The sequence below is a fragment of the Colossoma macropomum genome, unplaced genomic scaffold (assembly GCF_904425465.1).
Source record: "Colossoma macropomum unplaced genomic scaffold, Colossoma_macropomum, whole genome shotgun sequence".
NCBI classification, from domain to species: Eukaryota; Metazoa; Chordata; class Actinopteri; order Characiformes; family Serrasalmidae; genus Colossoma; species Colossoma macropomum.
This window is the reverse complement of record NW_023494802.1, coordinates 38,895,719-38,914,473: the sequence shown is the minus strand read 5'-3', so window position 1 is coordinate 38,914,473 and position 18,755 is coordinate 38,895,719. Positions and strand designations below refer to the sequence as shown.

General features: G+C 44.7%; 1 protein-coding gene across 1 annotated transcript; it reads right to left on the bottom strand.

The window, feature by feature from the left end:
• Window positions 1-9,342: 9,342 nt before the first annotated feature.
• pfn1 (profilin 1) lies at window positions 9,343-17,106 on the bottom strand. Its single transcript, XM_036591194.1, has 4 exons — window positions 17,005-17,106; window positions 16,770-16,912; window positions 11,746-11,941; window positions 9,343-9,520 (listed from the first exon to the last, which is right to left on the bottom strand). The coding sequence occupies exons 2-4, from the start codon at window positions 16,899-16,901 to the stop codon at window positions 9,423-9,425; spliced, it is 426 nt and encodes a 141-aa protein (XP_036447087.1). The 5' UTR covers window positions 16,902-16,912; window positions 17,005-17,106; the 3' UTR covers window positions 9,343-9,422.
• Window positions 17,107-18,755: the final 1,649 nt, after the last annotated feature.

The following is an 18,755-nucleotide window of genomic DNA, read 5'->3' as shown; positions in this document are numbered from 1 at the left end:
TCTTGGTTCCTCTCAGTGTCCTGGTGCCTCTCTGAGTCCTGGTTCCTCTCTGAGTCTTGGTTCCTCTCAGTGTCCTGGTTCCCCTCTGAGTCCTGGTTCCTCTCAGTGTCCTGGTTCCTCTCAGTGTCCTGGTTCCTCTCAGTGTCTTGGTTCCTCTCAGTGTCCTGGTTCCTCTCTGAGTCCTGGTTCCTCTCTGAGTCTTGGTTCCTCTCAGTGTCCTGGTTCCTCTCTGAGTCTTGGTTCCTCTCAGTGTCTTGGTTCCTGTCAGTGTCCTGGTTCCTCTCAGTGTCTTGGTTCCTCTCAGTGTCCTGGTTCCTCTCTGAGTCCTGGTTCCTCTTTGAGTCTTGGTTCCTCTCAGTGTCCTGGTTCCTCTCTGAGTCCTTGTTCCTCTCTGAGTCTTGGTTCCTCTCAGTGTCTTGGTTCCTGTCAGTGTCCTGGTTCCTCTCAGTGTCTTGGTTCCTCTCAGTGTCCTGGTTCCTCTCTGAGTCCTGGTTCCTCTCAGTGTCCCGGTTCCTCTCAGTGTCTTGGTTCCTCTCAATGTCCTGGTTCCTCTCTGAGTCCTGGTTCCTCTCAGTGTCTTGGTTCCTCTCTGAGTCCTGGTTCCTCTCAGTGTCCTGGTTCCTCTCAGTGTCTTGGTTCCTCTCAGTTTCTTGGTTCCTCTCTGAGTCCTGGTTCCTCTCAGTGTCCTGGTTCCTCTCAGTGTCTTGGTTCCTCTCAGTGTCTTGGTTCCTCTCTGAGTCTTGGTTCCTCTCTGACTCATTTTTTTCTTCTCTGAGTCCTGGTTCCTCTCTGAGTCCTGGTTCCTCTCAGTGTCCTGGTTCCTCTCTGAGTCCTGGTTCCTCTCTGAGTCTTGGTTCCTCTCAGTGTCTTGGTTCCTCTTCCGAGTCCTGCTTCCTCTTTTGAGTCCTGCCTCATCTTTTGAGTCCTGCTTCCTCTTCTAAGTCCTGGTTCCTCTCTGAGTCTTGGTTTCTCTTCTGAGTCTTGGTTCCTCTCTGAGTCCTGGTTCCTCTCAGTGTCTTGGATCCTCTCAGTGCCCTGGTTCCTCTCTGAGTCCTGGTTCCTCTTTGAGTCTTGGTTCCTCTTCTGAGTGCTGGTTTCTCTATAATAAATGGTTCCGTGTCATAATATAATAAATGGTTCAGTGTCTTGATTTCTCTTCTGAGTCTTGGTTCCTCTCAGTTTCTTGGTTCCTTTTCTGAGTCTTGGTTCCTCTCTGACTCCTTTTTTTCTTCTCTGAGTCTTGGTTCCTCTCAGTGTCTTGGTTCCTCTCTGAGTCTTGATTCCTCTTCTGAGTTCTGCTTCCTCTTCTGAGTCCTGGTTCCTCTTCTGAGTCTTGGTTCCTGTCTGAGTCCTGGTTCCTCTCTGAGTCTTGGTTCCTCTCAGTGTCTTGGTTCCTCTTCTTAGTGCTGGTTTCTCTATAATGCATGGTTCTGCTCAGTGTCTTGGTTCCTCTTCTGAGTCCTGCTTCCTCTTTTGAGTCCTGCCTCCTCTTTTGAGTCCTGCTTCCTCTTCTAAGTCCTGGTTCCTTTCTGAGTCTTGGTTTCTCTTCTGAGTCTTGGTTCCTCTCTGAGTCCTGCTTCCTCTCAGTGTCTTGGATCCTCTCAGTGTCCTGGTTCCTCTCTGAGTCCTGGTTCCTCTTTGAGTCTTGGTTCCTCTTCTGAGTGCTGGTTTCTCTATAATAAATGGTTCCGTGTCATAATATAATAAATGGTTCAGTGTCTTGATTTCTCTTCTGAGTCTTCGTTCCTCTCTGAGTCCTGCTTCCTCTTCTGAGTCCTGCTTCCTCTTCTGAGTCCTGGTTCCTCTCTGAGTCTTGGTTTCTCTTCTGAGTCTTGGTTCCTCTCAGTTTCTTGGTTCCTTTTCTGAGTCTTGGTTCCTCTCTGACTCCTTTTTTTCTCTCTGAGTCTTGTTTCCTCTCAGTGTCTTGGTTCCTCTCTGAGTCTTGGTTCCTCTCTGAGTCCTGGTTCCTCTCTGAGTCTTGGTTCCTCTCTGAGTCTTGGTTCCTCTCAGTGTCTTGGTTCCTCTCAGTGTCCTGGTTCCTCTCTGAGTCTTGGTTCCTCTCTGAGTCTTGGTTCCTCTCAGTGTCCTGGTTCCTCTCTGAGTCCTGGTTCCTCTCAGTGTCCTGGTTCCTCTCAGTGTCTTGGTTCCTCTCAGTGTCCTGGTTCCTCTCTGAGTCCTGGTTCCTCTCTGAGTCTTGGTTCCTCTCAGTGTCCTGGTTCCTCTCTGAGTCTGGTTCCTCTCAGTGTCTTGGTTCCTCTCTGAGTCCTGGTTCCTCTCAGTGTCTTGGTTCCTCTCAGTGTCCTGGTTCCTCTCTGAGTCTTGGTTCCTCTCAGTGTCCTGGTTCCTCTCTGAGTCCTGGTTCCTCTCAGTGTCTTGGTTCCTCTCTGTCTTGGTTCCTTCGTGTCCTGTTCCTCTCAGTGTCCTGGTTCCTCTCAGTGTCCTGGTTCCTCTCTGAGTCCTGGTTCCTCTCAGTGTCCTGGTTCCTCTCAGTGTCTTGGTTCCTCTCAGTGTCCTGGTTCCTCTCTGAGTCCTGGTTCCTCTCAGTGTCCTGGTTCCTCTCTGAGTCCTGGTTCCTCTCAGTGTCTGGTTCCTCTCAGTGTCTGGTTCCTCTCAGTTTCTTGGTTCCTCTCTGAGTCCTGGTTCCTCTCAGTGTCTTGGTTCCTCTCAGTGTCTGGTTCCTCTCTGAGTCTGGTTCCTCTCTGCTCATGTTCTTCTCTGAGTCCTGGTTCCTCTCTGAGTCCTGGTTCCTCTCTGAGTCCTGGTTCCTCTCAGTGTCCTGGTTCCTCTCTGAGTCCTGGTTCCTCTCAGTGTCCTGGTTCCTCTCTGAGTCCTGGTTCCTCTCAGTGTCCTGGTTCCTCTCAGTGTCTTGGTTCCTCTCTGACTCATTTTTTTCTTCTCTGAGTCCTGGTTCCTCTCTGAGTCCTGGTTCCTCTCTGAGTCCTGGTTCCTCTCAGTGTCCTGGTTCCTCTCTGAGTCCTGGTTCCTCTCAGTGTCCTGGTTCCTCTCTGAGTCCTGGTTCCTCTCAGTGTCTTGGTTCCTCTCAGTTTTGGTTCCTCTCTGAGTCCTGGTTCCTCTCAGTGTCTTGGTTCCTCTCAGTGTCCTGGTTCCTCTCTGAGTCTGGTTCCTCTCTGACCTGTTCTTCTCTGAGTCCTGGTTCCTCTCTGAGTCCTGGTTCCTCTCAGTGTCCTGGTTCCTCTCTGAGTCCTGGTTCCTCTCAGTGTCTTGGTTCCTCTCAGTGTCTTGGTTCCTGTCAGTGTCCTGGTTCCTCTCAGTGTCCTGGTTCCTCTCAGTGTCTTGGTTCCTCTCAGTGTCTTGGTTCCTCTCTGAGTCTTGGTTCCTCTCAGTGTCTTGGTTCCTCTCTGAGTCTTGGTTCCTCTCAGTGTCTTGGTTCCTCTCAGTGTCCTGGTTCCTCTCTGAGTCTTGGTTCCTCTCAGTGTCCTGGTTCCTCTCAGTGTCCTGGTTCCTCTCTGAGTCCTGGTTCCTCTCAGTGTCCTGGTTCCTCTCAGTGTCCTGGTTCCTCTCTGAGTCCTGGTTCCTCTCAGTGTCCTGGTTCCTCTCTGAGTCCTGGTTCCTCTCAGTGTCCTGGTTCCTCTCAGTGTCCTGGTTCCTCTCAGTCTCCTGGTTCCTCTCAGTGTCCTGGTTCCTCTCTGAGCCCTGGTTCCTCTCAGTGTGTTCTCTCTGAGGGAGTTTTCTGGGTGATGCTCATTTGTTCCTTGTCTATTCTCTGTGAAGCTACTTTGTGATTTTCTATGTTAATAAAACTGACCTGTCTCTGTGTGTTAAAGTTCTCAGTCTGGTTCTTTCGCTGATCATCTGCAGCTTTAATGTGGAGCTTTTACAGACTGTTCTACAAAGACTGTAGATCTACTGCCCAGAGAACATTAGAGATGAGCCTGAATCATCTGCTCCCCATCTGACCTTTACTTACAGCCCACATACACACATATTAATAATCATAATCATAATAATAATAATAATGATAATAATACACAGCATCTAATAATAACAATAAATGTAATAATAATATTTGATTACACCTTGTAGATGTATAGATATATATATATATATATATATATATATATAATTTTATTTTATTGCATTGTTTCTCATTACACTGAGATGTGATCCATTTTCTGTTCAGGTCTTATATTTTAATATCTGGGTGTTCTGGTCCATCAGTAACAATGTCCTTCAGTTTTAAACTGAATAAACTCTGATCTAATCTAATCTCATCTAATATAATCTAATATAATCTGTAAACCGTGCTGTAATCTAATCTCACTGCAGCACACTGAGCTGTGATACCCACATCCTCCAGCAGGTGGGGCCAAAGCTCCAACTTTAGCTGCAGGTGTAATCGGCGCCCCCTGCTGTTAGAGAGCTGAACAGGAGACACTCTCAGTCTGAGTGCCCTGTGTCTGAGAGCAGAGCAGCAGATCAGACGTAACCCCGAGTCTGAGCTCCTGCAGGTCCGTTAAGGTCCAGAGAGCGTCTGAGATTACAGAGAGATTACGCATCCTCACTGTCCTCTCGCTCTGCTCAGGAAACCACACCAGCTCTCACTCACACTCACCGCTTCCTGTTTGTCACTGCGGTTCCTCTCTGTTCTCAGGCAGAACTGAGGGGTTCTCACTTCTGCTGCTCATCATTGTTAATCTGTAGCTCCATTCAGAGACGAGGAGAAACTCAGAGACACTCGGCCTGAGATGAGAACCGTATCTGCAGAGAACATCTCCACCTCCAGCACTGCAGGTTCAACCTCACTCCACTGAGTGGAACATCTGTGCTCCTAAAATAGATGGTTCTTCAAGGCAGTGGTTCTATTTAGAACCGTGATGTCTATGTAGAATTATTTGCATGCTTATATTGTTCTTTGTATGGTGAAATGGTTCTATACAGCACCATAAATGTTCTGCTATTGTTACAATGGTCAGTCATTTCATGAAAGTTCTATGTAGAACAATATACAACACATTATCCATCAACCTGAGACGATTTCACCATTTAAAGAACCATGAAACGGTTCTTAGAACTCACAGGTCTATATAGAACCATTGCCTTTACTAAAGAACCCTTGAAGAACCTTCTTTTTTAAGTGTGTAGTTACTGATTGTGCAACAGCAACCAGAATAATCTGACGCTCACCTCAATCTCATCAGCTAATCTCGTTTTAGCTGATCGGTTGGTATTTTTATTCACTCTTAAGGTTCCTTTATTTCATTAATCTGCTCGTTTCATTGCGTTTATGATTTATAATAATTCTAAAATGACATTCAGTTTTCTCTCTGTGACTCAAACAGAAAGAGGCACTGAGCTGCTCTGGAACCATTTTCACTTCTTTCTTCACTTTCGCTTGATGATTAATGCCATAACACTTATTAATAGTCCTTCCTATCACTGTATTTATAGTGTTGTGGCGTCGATGTAGAGGAACATCGAGAGACCTGCACTCTCAAAAAAGAGGGTTCTTTGGTAAAGAAAATGGTTCTATGTAGATCCATGAACACTCAAAGAGCCCTTTGCATAAAAGCGTTCATCAGATTGATGGAAAATATGTTGTAGATGGTTCTATATAGAACCTTTTTGAAAAGGGTTTTTCTATCATTACGATGTCAAGCTTGTTACAGTAGAAGAACCACTTTTGGTGCTATATAGAACCATTTTCAAAATGATTCTATGTAGAACTATCTACAACACATTCTCCATCAATCTGAAGAACACTTTCATAATGCAAAGAACCACTTAATCATGCAAAAGGACCTTTGCGTGTTCATGGTTCTGTATAGAACCAGTTTCTTTACTAAGTAAACCATGAAGAACCATCTTTTTCAAGGGTGTAGAGCTTCAAACGAGTGCTGTTTTATGTACGTGCTCCAGGGGGAACCCGCCGCCAGAGCTGGCTGAACAATCAACAGCCACACACTTCCACATGACAGCAGCCCCTCAACCACCCCAGCCCCTCCAGCCCCCCAGCCCCCCAGTTTCACTCTGATGAGCATCTTCATAAGAAGATACAGTGAAGTGTTATAAAGCACATTTTGGAAAAGATCAGAAACTCTACCGTACTTATCTGTACATCAGAACACTCTTAAAAAAGTGGGTTCTTCAAGAATGTTCTTATAAGGAACCATGAACACTCAAAGAACCCTTTGCATGACATAATAATGAATAATTATATAATTATACAAATAGGCTTGTTCTCTTATTGGGTATGGTAACTTTGGGCAACCATGTTCTGAACCCTTAAAATGGTTCTCCATGGGTTCTTTAGTAAAGACAATGGTTCTGTACAACCTTGAACCATTTGAGTGCTTGAATGTTTCAGTGATGTTTCAGTGGGTATTTAGGAGATGCCCAAACCACCTCAACTGGCTCCTCCCAGTGTGGAGGAGTAGCGGCTCTACTCTGAGCTCCTCACCCTGTCAGTAGAGTGTGGCCACCACCCTGTGCAGAAAGCTCATTTCTGCTGCTTGTATCCGTGATCTCATTCTTTCGGTCATTACCCACAGCTCATGACCACAGTGAGGGTCAGGATGTTGACTGACCGGTAAACAAAGAGCTTCGCCTTATGGCTCAGCTCCCTCTTCACCACTACAGTCCGGTACAGTGACCGCCTGTCCCAGCCTGTGGCCGGTCTCACCATCCCTCTCCCATCACTCGTCAACAAGACCACGAGATACTGAAACTCCTCCAGCTGGGGCAGGACGTCTCCCCTCACCTGGAGGGGACATGCCACCCTTTTCCGGGCCAAACCCATGGACTGAGACTTGGAGGTGCTGATCTGCATACCAACCACTTTACACTTATCTACACAGAACACCATACGAGACTATTGGACGCCAGCAAAAATCAGCAGAACCTTTTGATGGGTTCTATGATCTTTTTCAGCAGGGCTTACTGAGAAAAGTAGACAAAAAAAAGAACATTGATAGAACCCAAAACGGGACGCCTGAGATGTGGAGTGAGGTTCTGACTTGTGAGGCTGAACTTTGGAGGTGTGTCTGCAGATTCTCTGAGGAACTGAAAGTGAGGCTTCTGAAAAGAATGGAAGCTGGAATGAAGGTAGAGAGTGACTCACTGACTCGCACAGCTGAGAGCTGATTTACCTGCTGATATTTTCTGAAGTTGACGCTGAATTTAAGTCCTTTTCGCACCAGATGTGGTAACCGTGCCTCATGCAATTCACTCCTATATTAATCAATGTAGCCTTTCACACTGACCACAGCCTGACCACAGGCAAAAAATACACTTCTGATCTAATTTCTCTGCAGCATGTTAACAGTTTCTAGACAGCTGTAATATACAAACTGGGCCACATTCAGGCGTGTCAGACTGGGGACCTTCCGGGCCACATTTACCCTCATCCAGCGCTCTGAATTCAGTCCATGAAGGTCTTAATTAGCTGATGAGCTGAATCCGGTGTGTTTAATGAGGCACTGAGCTGCAGAGTTTGACCCGCGAGGACTGGAGCCTGACACACGTGATCTAGGCTAATAAACAAATGTAGTTTTAACTCTTTGACAAGGTGGCAGAATCCCGTCTGTAGATTAATGTTGTGAACCCACCTGCATCTCCCCCCGTTCATACACACAGCTAAAAAAGAGGGTTCTTCTAGGGCTCCTTAATAAAGACAATGGTTCTATTTAGAACCATGAACACTCACAGAAATGTTTACATGGATCTTTTCATTGTGAAATGATTCTTCAGATTGATAATATGGTTCTAGGGTTCTGCTATTGTTACAATGTCATACTTACAAGAGTAGAACCCTTTTGGTGCTATATAGAACCCTTTCCAAAAAGGTTAGAACCATATACAACATATTTTCCATCAATCTGAAAAATAATTTTACCATGCATAGAACCATTTAAGTGTTCATGGTTCTGGTCTACAATAAAGAACCCTTGGAGAACCATCTTTTTAAAGAGTGTAGCTGTACATTACATGGTGAGAAAGCCAGCAGTGGCAGTGAGTCAGGGTTTTATTGTTGATTTCTGATCCACACTCCTCAGCAAAAAAGGCCAAAATGGCAAAATATTTCACTTTTAATGATCCTAACAACGGATCATTAAACTAACAGACGAAGTAACTTAATATGAGAGTTTTTCACTCTGATTTCTTTCAGTGTTGTAGTTCAGTGTGTGAATGTTCAGACAGTCTTTTACAGAGAGAAGAGTCAGTATTGATCCTCTCAGCACTGACGGCTTCACACAGCTGGAAAACACTGCTGAGCTGGTTTGGGTTTAATATGAGACCAAATATTCACTATAGGGTTTAAATCTGGACTCTGACCAGCCAGAACCATCAGGAAGAGCATTATGTTTTGAGCTTAGAACATTTTAGTCACAGGATTTTACACAAAGTTTATTTAAGCAATAAAGAGCCAATATAGACGTTTATATTACAACACAAACCAGCAACTGATTTCAATACAAGAGCATTGAGTCTAATGTGAAAAGGGCTTAACACATTAAACTGTACACACAAGGGTTCTTTAGTAAGGACAGTGGTTCTGTACGGAACCAAGAACACTCAAAAAACATGTGCTTGCTTAAAGAGATCCCTGCATGGTGAAACAGTTCTTCAGATTTGATGTAGAATGTGTTGTACATGGTTCTTTTTGAAGAGGGTTCTATATAGCACTGAAAAGGGTTCTTTTATTGTTACAAGCTTGACATTGTAACAACAGCAGAGCCCTAGAACCATAAACAACACATTCTACATCCATCTGAAGAACCGCATGCAGATGATACTTTGAGTGTTCATTGTTCTACAGAAACATTTTCTTTACCGAAGAACCCTTGAAGAACCATCTCTATTAATAGTGTAGTTGAAATAAACACACACACACTCGGGGGTCTCAGTATAAACCTAATCTCTTTATTGGGCAGCCGGGGGGCAGATTTTGTTCAGTACAGCATCAAAAAATAAACCATAAACGAACTAACAAATAAACAGATGCTAAATTTGCCTGAGATGAAGCTCCGCCCACCCAGTGTCACGTACCATCAATTAATCAATCAATCAGTCAATCAATCGGTTAATGAACGGGTCTGATCAGCTGCGGCCTCGGCTCCCGGAGCGGAGGAGAGAGCAGACCGCAGGTCGCAGAGAGAGAGAGAAGCAGGAGAGAGAGAGAGTGACCTCAGACTGACCTCAGACTGACTCCAGACTAGCTTCACTCATTCATTCACTCATTCATACATTCACTCACTCGCTGAGCTGGTCGTTGGTCAGACTCTCTCTCAGCCGCTCTGAGTGTGTGTGTCTGTGTGTGTGTGTGTGTGTGTGTGTGTGTGTACAGCAGTGAGACAGGCGGTGTGTGTATGAGTGTGTGAGTGCGTGTGTGTGTGTGTGAGTGTGTGTGTGCGTGTGTGTGTGTGTGTGTGAGTGTGTGTGTGTGTGTGTGTGTGTGTGTGTCTTTAGAGGTTCATCTTTCTGAGGTATGCGGTCATGTCGAACACCGGAGGGTTGACCTTTCCACCATGAGCGTCCTTCACTCCTTTAGCGATGATCAGAGCTGAGAAAGACACAAAAAAGTAGATTAATTAATTAATTAGTTAATTAAAGATACATATTAACTCATAAACAGTGATTAGAAAGAGCATCGCGAATCTGGAGGACACTCAGAATCGAGAGCTGAATCTGAATGAAAAGCTTCAGCTGTTCTAAGAAGCTCTAGACGTGTTTAATGATAACGTTCCGATTGGTTTTCACAGAGTTAGTAAAAGGAACCGAAAGGGAAACTAAAAAAGAACCGCATTTTTCCCAGGCTGAGCTCGAAAATGGGAACAAAACCACTCAGGACGGTTCCAGAGTGAAAGGTTTCGGTTAAAATGTGGTTAAACCGGTTATTTCATAGAGTCATGGCTAATTTTCCCAGCATGCTCTGCTCCCTGTACGTCTGCAGAGCCCCAGTTTATGAAGTTCGGCTGTATATTAATCATATAAATCATAAATATATACATATTAATCACGTGGGCTCGTTCATCTTTACAGCTCAGGGAGCGGAATCCAGTGCTAAGCTAGTGCTAATGCTAACTACGTTAGCCGGTCATCCAGCCGAAGATCCTCACTGACAGCGTCGCTTTATGCTCTGGGTGGGTCTGTTGGTGAGTAACGACGTCCTGGTGCTGCTTTAGCTGGTCACCCAGTACGCTCGAACTGGTTGACCAGCTGAACCAGCATCCCAACACAACGTGTGCTGCTCTCAGAGCAAAACATGCGTCCAAATTTTTTAATTTCATTTTAAAGGAGAAGGAAAAAACCTTCCTAACTTTGAATGGAAGTCAATGGAACCAGATTTTTTTCTATGTTATTTTGGCCAATTTCTGCCGGTCCCTTCATCAAATTCTGTAAAAATGTGCAAAATTACAAAAACAAGGTGTTATTTTGACAAAAATGATGTGCTGGTTTTTGTATCAGGGTAATAAAAGCCACCTTTTACCAGGGAATCAGGCCTTTTGCAGATTCAGGACGTCGTTACTCGCTAACAGACCCACCTAGTGAGACACTTCGGCTGGATGACCGGCTAATGTATTTAGCATTAGCACCAGCTTAGCACTGGATTCCGCTCCCACACTCATGCTTTACTGTCAGAAAGCCTCCTTCACACTGCAGCTCTGCAGAAGTGCAGGGAGCAAGGCATGCTGGGACAATTAGCTTTAATTCCAGGGTTCTCCTCTTTACGGTTCCAAACTGTTGGTGATTTTATAAAACCTAGAATTTTTTCTTAAAAAAAAAAAACAAAATAAAACAAACAAAAAAGCCCTGAAGTCTCAACCGAACTGGATTTGTGGATTTGGAGAGTCATTAGTTTAACCAGCAGGACTGCGTCTTATTAGAGGACGTGCTGTGAGTTTACGTTCCACTGTAGAACCATCTTTACACGCTATGAAGCTGCCCTCATGCAGGACTTCCTCAAAAACAACACGTGTGAGATAAAACAGATCAAAGGGACGACACTGAGGCTCTTACAGGCTTCAGGGTCCAAACGTTCTTCGTGGACCAGGACCACTACGACTGATTAGCCGACTGACCTCGGCCGCCTCTGACGAGCGTCTGAAATATGAAACTCTGATCACGAGTCTTTAATAAAAGCTCTAGGATCTCTCTGAGTGAGCGACAGAGACGAGGCTCAGTTAAGAACATTAACAGTCTAGACAAATGAACGGTTTACCCATAAATCAAAGCTGTGAACGTGATACGATTAGTCGTAGCCAGCTAACAGAAGTTACTGATCTGCAGATTAATGTGATGAATTTTTCTTTTTCGTAATTCTGTGGTTTCCTTTGATAAAACAATTCAAAGATTAGTTGAGTAAATTCAACAGTAACTGAGTATTAATGTTATTTGAACAGCGTAGGCCTGAAATCTGACCAGCGCGCCATATTAGACATTCAGTTTAGTCTAATTGGTTAAACTAAAGAAGAGCAGAATGTTGGAACAAAAAGTTTTGTAAAGGTTTAAGTGCAGTGTAGGTGTAAGTGTGAATCAGTGAAGCTGCTGTAAAGCTTTTGTAAAGGTTTAAGTGCAGTGTAGGTGTAAGTGTGAGTCAGTGAAGCTGCTGTAAAGTTTTTGTAAAGGTTTAAGTGCAGTGTTGGTGTAAGTGTAAATCAGTGAAGCTGCTGTAAAGCTTTTGTAAAGGTTTAAGTGCAGTGTAGGTGTAAGTGTGAGTCAGTGAAGCTGCTGTAAAGCTTTTGTAAAGGTTTAAGTGCAGTGTAGATGTAAGTCAGTGGGCCGTACCTTTGTGGGACTTGCCGATGGTGAAGGGGAACGGGTCGGGGTCTTTATCTGATGTTTTCATTTTGATGTCCATGGTGTTCTGGCCGTCTACGTTCAGAGCGTCTCTCAGCACCGTGCACTTCTTACCAGCCAGAGTCACTCCATTCGCAAACAGACCACCGCGCTCACTCGCTACTAAGGCTCTGACCTCCGCCGGCTGGAGAGAGAGACAGATACAGAGAGAATACAGAGAGAGAGAGAGAGAGAGAGAGAGAGAGAGAGAGAGAGACAGACAGAGAGAGAGACACAGAAAGAGAGAGAGAGACAGACAGACAGAGAGAGAGACACAGACAGAGAGAGAGAGAGAGAGAGAGAGACAGACAGACAGACAGAGAGAGAGACACAGACAGAGAGAGAGAGAGAGAGGGAAAGAGAAAGAGAGAGAGATACAGAGCGAGAGGGAGAGAGAGAGAGAGAGAGAGAGAGAGGGAGAGAGAAAGAGAGAGATACAGAGAGAGAGGGAGAGAGAGAGAGAGAGAGAGAGAGAGAGGGAGAGAGAAAGAGAGAGAGATACAGAGAGAGAGGAAGAGAGAGAGAGAGAGAGGGAGAGAGAGATTAGATCTCTGCTCAGTTCTGATCTCCTGTCTCAGTCCACGCGAGTTCTAACATGTAGGTGGATTTCTGAAACGTTCCCTCAGTGCTCACATTCCTGCTGTGGAACTCGTTCGTGTTTCTTCACGTTGGAGAACGACGCCCAGCTCTGACTTTTAAACACAGATGTTCTACTGCAGCACACGTTCCACACTCTTGAAAAGAAATGTGTTCTTAAAGTTTGAAAAAACTCCAAAAAAAGTGTGAAAACTCTTTAAAATGTTCCACACACTCATTTCCCATTTGCAAACATGGTTCTTTAGGAATCCAAAAGTGGTTCTGCTGCGGTATCGTCCCAGGAACCACCTGAGGAACCTTTATTTAAAGAGTGTAGGTCACTGTAAACATGGAGCGGAACCACTGACAATTACTAAACCTACACAAATATCCATCACACCTTAATAACAACAGGAATAATTCAAAACTGCATGAAATTAAACCTTTTTTCATTAAACTTGTGTGAAAATAATGTTTTTCCTTCTCCTGTAAATTTACTACAGTAACGATATTACAGTACAAACTTACAGTGTAACTAAGGTCACCGACAGAGTCAATGACAGAACCAAATTCCACTAAATTACTTATAATATTGATTATTAACAAGCCAACATCCCTGTATCAGTGTATCGGTTACAGAGCTGCTCTCTCTCTCTCTCTCTCTCTCTCTTTCTATCCCTATCTCTCTCTCTCAGTTCATCTCCAGATCAGACTGAGAGAGAAACACTGCTTAAAGAATCACAACACACACCTCAGTGTTAGTCACACACCAGTAAACACACACTGCACAGCACAGGCAGACCAGCAACCTTCCACACCTAACCGCACACCAAGCTCAGAGCACGTAAACAAACCACTCCAAAATGGGACTAAACCACTCTAACTGGGGATTAGACCACTCTAAATGAGAAATGGACCACTCTAAATGGGGACAAGACCACTCTAAATGGGGACAGACCACTCTAAATGGGGATAGACCACTCTAAACGGGGACTGGACCACTCTACCTGGGGACTGGACCACTCTAACTGGGGACTGGACCACTCTAAATGGGCACAGACCACTCTAAATGAGAAATGGACCACTCTAAATAGGGACAAGACCACTCTAAATGGGGACAGACCAATCTAAATGGGCATAGACCACTCTAAATGAGAACGAGACGACTCTAAATGGGGACAGACCACTCTAAATGAGGACTAGACCACTCTAAAAGAGAACTGGACTACTCTAAATGGGGATTAGACCACTCTAAATGGGGACAGACCACTCTAAATGAGGACTAGACCACTCTAAAAGAGAACTGGACTACTCTAAATGGGGATTAGACCACTCTAAATGGGGACAGACCACTCTAAATGAGGACTAGACCACTCTAAAAGAGAACTGGACTACTCTAAATGGGGATTAGACCACTCTAAATGGGGATTAGACCACTCTAAATGGGGACAGACCACTCTAAATGAGGACTAGACCACTCTAAAAGAGAACTGGACTACTCTAAATGGCAATGAACTGTCCTAATTGGTCTAAAGAGACTAGAGAGACTAAACTAGCCTAATGAAGACTAGACTGATCTAACAGGTTTTAGACTAGTCTGATAGGGCTGGGTGAGTCTTCTGGAGTGGTCTAATGGCCATCAGAGGGGTCTAACTGTTACTGGTCTGGTCTAACGTGGACTGTACTTCCTACTCCAGCTCACTACTGGCCTCAGCGCTCTACTTAACCAATCACCAGGCTAGTTCTGTAGCAGAGGCGGTCTGAGGGCGGGGCTTAGAAAGGAGCCCATGGCACCAAACCAAAGCGGTGATTGAGTTTCTTTTGACAGCTAAAAGGAAGTGAAGCGTTAAGACCCATCAGTGTCAGAGAGGGAGAGCGGGGCTTCCCGTTACAAAGTTTACACGCCTGCTGAGTTGGCCCCGCCCCAAAGGAGGCCACAGGATTCTCTGAAGGCAGACATGAGTGAGGCCTGCCGGAGAGCTCTGTACAGGCGTGTGGAGGCACGAGGAAGAGAACCGAGGGGGGGGGGTGTTATCATCAGTCAGAACAGAGGAGCAGAAGAATGAGGAACCGTCCAGCAGCAGCAGCCAAACTCAGAGCATGAGTTCATCTTGTGACACTCAGAGCACAAAAACACCCAAAGAGGGGAGATTCACACTCACGCACTCCAGCGTTACGCCGGGTTCCTCATTCTGCAGCACCTCCAGCTACTGTGATTAAAATGAGTGAAAGCAGGTTTGACCAGCGTCTGACCACCTGACCACCACCACCCACCCAGTCTAGAGTCTCTGATTCTAATAAAGACCAGTCAGGATCAACACGGCGCCAAATAACAGACTTTAAATACAGAGAAATCTGATGAACCTGAACCTGAAACGTCTTCAGAACTGAGCTTTTCACTGTTTATCCACATCAGCAGTGATGAGCACAGTTATCAGCAGGATTCTCTGATCAGTAGAGGTTCTCCGCCCACTCAGATATCTGATTATTCAGCTTTTCAAAAACCATAAAGCTCCCAGATATCAGCCATATCATCACATTACAGGCAAAACTGATCATTAAAACACGCTCACTAAACCTTCTGTGCAGTTTTTGGAGCAAATATTTTTTTTTTTTTTTAAGATTTTAAGCTTTTGTGAAGCTGTTCTGTGAGGTTCTATGAGGTGAGGATGCTGGTAAACAGTGACAGAGTTTAAAGGTGTGGTCAGTGTTCCCTCTACAGTGAACCTCTAGCTGTTTAGCCTCTCATGTGAAGCTTTTACTGCAGGTGGAGCTTTGGTTCTGACTATCAGACTGAAGGAGAACCTCGTTATCTAGAGCTGTTAGAGGATCTTAGAGCTGCACTACAGTCATAACTGCACCCGACCGCAGCAGAACTGGCACTCACCGAAGACGGGAGGCTAAAGTTTTCATTCATTTACCACATTAATGTCAGCACTGCTAACTTAATCACGCTGACATTTTCTGATCAGTGATCAATAACCCAATAGTCAACACACAGCGGGGCCCAAAACTCTGAGAACACTTCTGAATGTTCACACATGAGTTCACTGATCATAAAATCAGTCTAACAATCTGAGGAAAAGTGGGATTTTTGATATTTGCATGTGAATTTTGAATCAGAATTTCCATATTTGGTGGCGTGTCCCTCCTTTCCTCCGCAGGTTTGAGCTGAAGCCTCTGATGAGAAACAAACGTCACTAAAGGACCGTTTACTGTGTTTTGGCTTGTTGGGTGTCTTTACCAATAACTGTGCCTTAAAGGCTTCATATGCAAATGAGCTCCGTTCTGACTGGCCGAAACTCTGAGAGCTCTTACACCTTCAGTGCGAGTGGGCGGGGCTAAACTGCTGTGGGCTGAATAGGCGGATAGAGATACACACACTTCTATAAACAGAGATATATAAGTATACCAGTATAGATACCAGTATAGATATCCGTATAGATACCAGTATAGATACCAGTATAGATATCAGCTGTATCAGTAATCAATAAGGTCACGAGCTCTTCTGCTCTCAGTCTCTCTACTTCCTCCCCGTGTGCGTGTGAGTGTGTGAGCGCGAGCGTGTGAAGGCGGAAGTGAGTCTCGAGCGCTGCACACTTCCTCCCTGCGCGAGCACCAAGTTTAGTTCTCATGCCCAAATAAGGAGACGAATCTGCAGCACGCGGAGCATCAAACCCTCTCCATCCCAAACCCGCGCGCGCTCAGCCGCCACCCGCTCCCCTCACCGTTCATCAATCACTGACCGTCACTGACCGTCACTGACCATCACTGACCGTCACTGACCATCACTGACCGATCAGCGGATCAATAGCGGCTCTGAGACGAGCGGACAGCGGCGGTCACGTGAGCGAGGCGCGCTCCTGCGGAGGAGAGGCTTCAAACTCGCTCGTGCAGCTCTAGAACCCGTTAACTGGCGCGCTAAGCATCACCGGTTCCAGCGCGCGCGAGATTTACAGTCATCGCCGTGGAAGTTCAAAGTCGCGATGACGACAATTAAAGATTATTATTATTATCATTATTATTAATATTGTTATTATCATTGTTATTACCATTGTTATTACCATTGTTATTAAATAAGGACTAAACAGTTTATAGATTTATTAACGATGAACTTTCAGTTCCACTGAGAGTTCCAGCTCCAGAACCCAACAGCAGAAATAACTGTTTTAGCTGCAGGGTTCTAGATAACAAAGCCGAAACCTTCCAGTTCAGAAAACTTAGTGGAACTTCTAGAACTCTGTGTTCTAGCGGGGTTCTGGTTCTAGAGCGCTCGAGCGGCTCCTGCAGGTCCCTGAGTCTCTGCCCCTGCCTGGCCCTGCCCTGTGGTGACTGAGGATGATTGCCGGTGTGAGATCAGTGGTGATCAGTGGTGATTGATCAGCTGTATTGATTACCGTGATTCCGCTCAGCCAGCCTCCGGGCGCCGAAGCCCACACGGACTCCTGACCGGACGTGTATCCGACTATCACCGCGTCATCCAGCCACTCACTCTTGATCAGATTCTGGATGTAGCCGTCCCAGCTCATGTCTGCGCGCGCTACACACAGAGAGAGAGAGAACACACAGTTAAACCCAGTAAAGAGAGAGAGAGAGAGAGAGAGAGAGAGAGAGAGAGAGAGAGACACTCACTGTTCTGCCGGAGTCTAGAGCCAAACCGAGCTGCTGCTGCAGAAAGTGCACGACGAGGAAGTCTGCCAGAGTTTATATCAGCGCGCGCCCAGCCCCGCGCGCCCACTTCCGCACAGAGAGAGAGAGAGAGAGGGAGGGAGGGAGGGGGAGGGAGAGAGAGGGGGGAGAGAGAGAGAGATTCAGTCCTGTTAGAGAAAAGGAGCTAGTAATAGGAAATATAGAAATAGATACTGTTTTAACAAATAGTCTCTCTCTCTCTCTCTCTCTCTCTCTCTGTCTCTCTCTCTGTTCTCTCTCTCTCTGTCTCTCTCTCTCTGTCTCTCTCATCTCTTTAGCTTTTTGTCTCTCTTGTCTTTTTGCTTTACCCCTTATTTTTTTCTGTTCTCTCTGTCTGCTGTTCTCTCTCAGATTCAAACTGGTCTGTAATATATCTGTACAGTTGTGCAGTTACAGAAGTTATAGTACAGTTACAGCACAAGTTTAGAACAGTTACAGTGCAGTTACAAAACAGTTACGGTGCATTTATAGTACAGTTACAGTGCAGTTACACAACAGTTACAGCGCATTTACAGTACAGTTACAGTGCAGTTACAAAACAGTTACAGTGCATTTATAGTACAGTTACAGTGCAGTTACATAACAGTTACAGCGCATTTATAGTACAGTTACAGTGCAGTTACATAACAGTTACAGCGCATTTATAGTACAGTTACAAAACAGTTACAGTGCATTTATAGTACAGTTACAGTGCAGTTACAAAACAGTTACAGTGCATTTATATTACACTTATAGTGCAGTTACAAAACAGTTACAGTGCATTTATAGTACAGTTACAGTGCAGTTACATAACAGTTACAGCACATTTATAGTACAGTTACAGTGCAGGTACATAACAGTTACAGTGCATTTATAGTACAGTTACAGTGCAGGTACATAACAGTTACAGTGCAGTTACATAACAGTTACAATGCATTTATAGTAGTTACAGTGCAGTTACAAAACAGTTACAGTGCATTTATAGTACAGTTACAGTGCAGTTACATAACAGTTACAGTGCATTTATAGTACAGTTACAGTGCAGTTACATAACAGTTACAGTGCTGTTAGAGTACAGTAGGAATGCAGTTACAGTGGTTATAGTGCAGTCACAGTACAGTTACAGTGCAGTCACAGTACAGTTACAATTCAGTTACAGTGCGGTTACAAAACAGTTACTGTGCAGTAAGAATGCAGTTACAGTGGTTATAGTGCAGTCACAGTACAGTTACAGTGCAGTCACAGTACAGTTACAATTCAGTTACAGTGCGGTTACAAAACAGTTACTGTGCAGTTAGAGTGCAGTAAGAATGCAGTTACAGTGGTTATACTGCAGTCACATTTGTTACATTATGGTTATAATACAGCTAGATTGCAATTACAGTTTCTCATTAGGCTGAATGAATAACTGACTCTAAATGTAGGTATTGTGATATAAATTGAGTCTGTTCTACAGTTTCTCATTAGGCTGAATGAATAACTGACTCTAAATGTAGGTATTGTGATATAAATTGAGTCTGTTCTACAGTTTCTCATTAGGCTGAATGAATAACTGACTCTAAATGTAGGTATTGTGATATAAACTGAGTCTGTTCTACAGTTTCTCATTAGGCTGAATGAATAACTGACTCTAAATGTAGGTATTGTGATATAAACTGAGTCTGTTCTACAGTTTCTCATTAGGCTGAATGAATAACTGACTCTAAATGTAGGTA

Bases quoted from the DNA above. Each gene is read 5' to 3' on its own strand.
- pfn1 (XM_036591194.1), bottom strand. From the start codon at position 16,901: ATGAGCTGGGACGGCTACATCCAGAATCTGATCAAGAGTGAGTGGCTG. The intron at 11,942-16,769 runs GTAATCAATACA...CTCTCTCTCCAG, and splicing joins GCTGGCTGAGCGGAATCACG to CCGGCGGAGGTCAGAGCCTT. The intron at 9,521-11,745 runs GTACGGCCCACT...TGTCTTTCTCAG, and splicing joins CATCGGCAAGTCCCACAAAG to CTCTGATCATCGCTAAAGGA.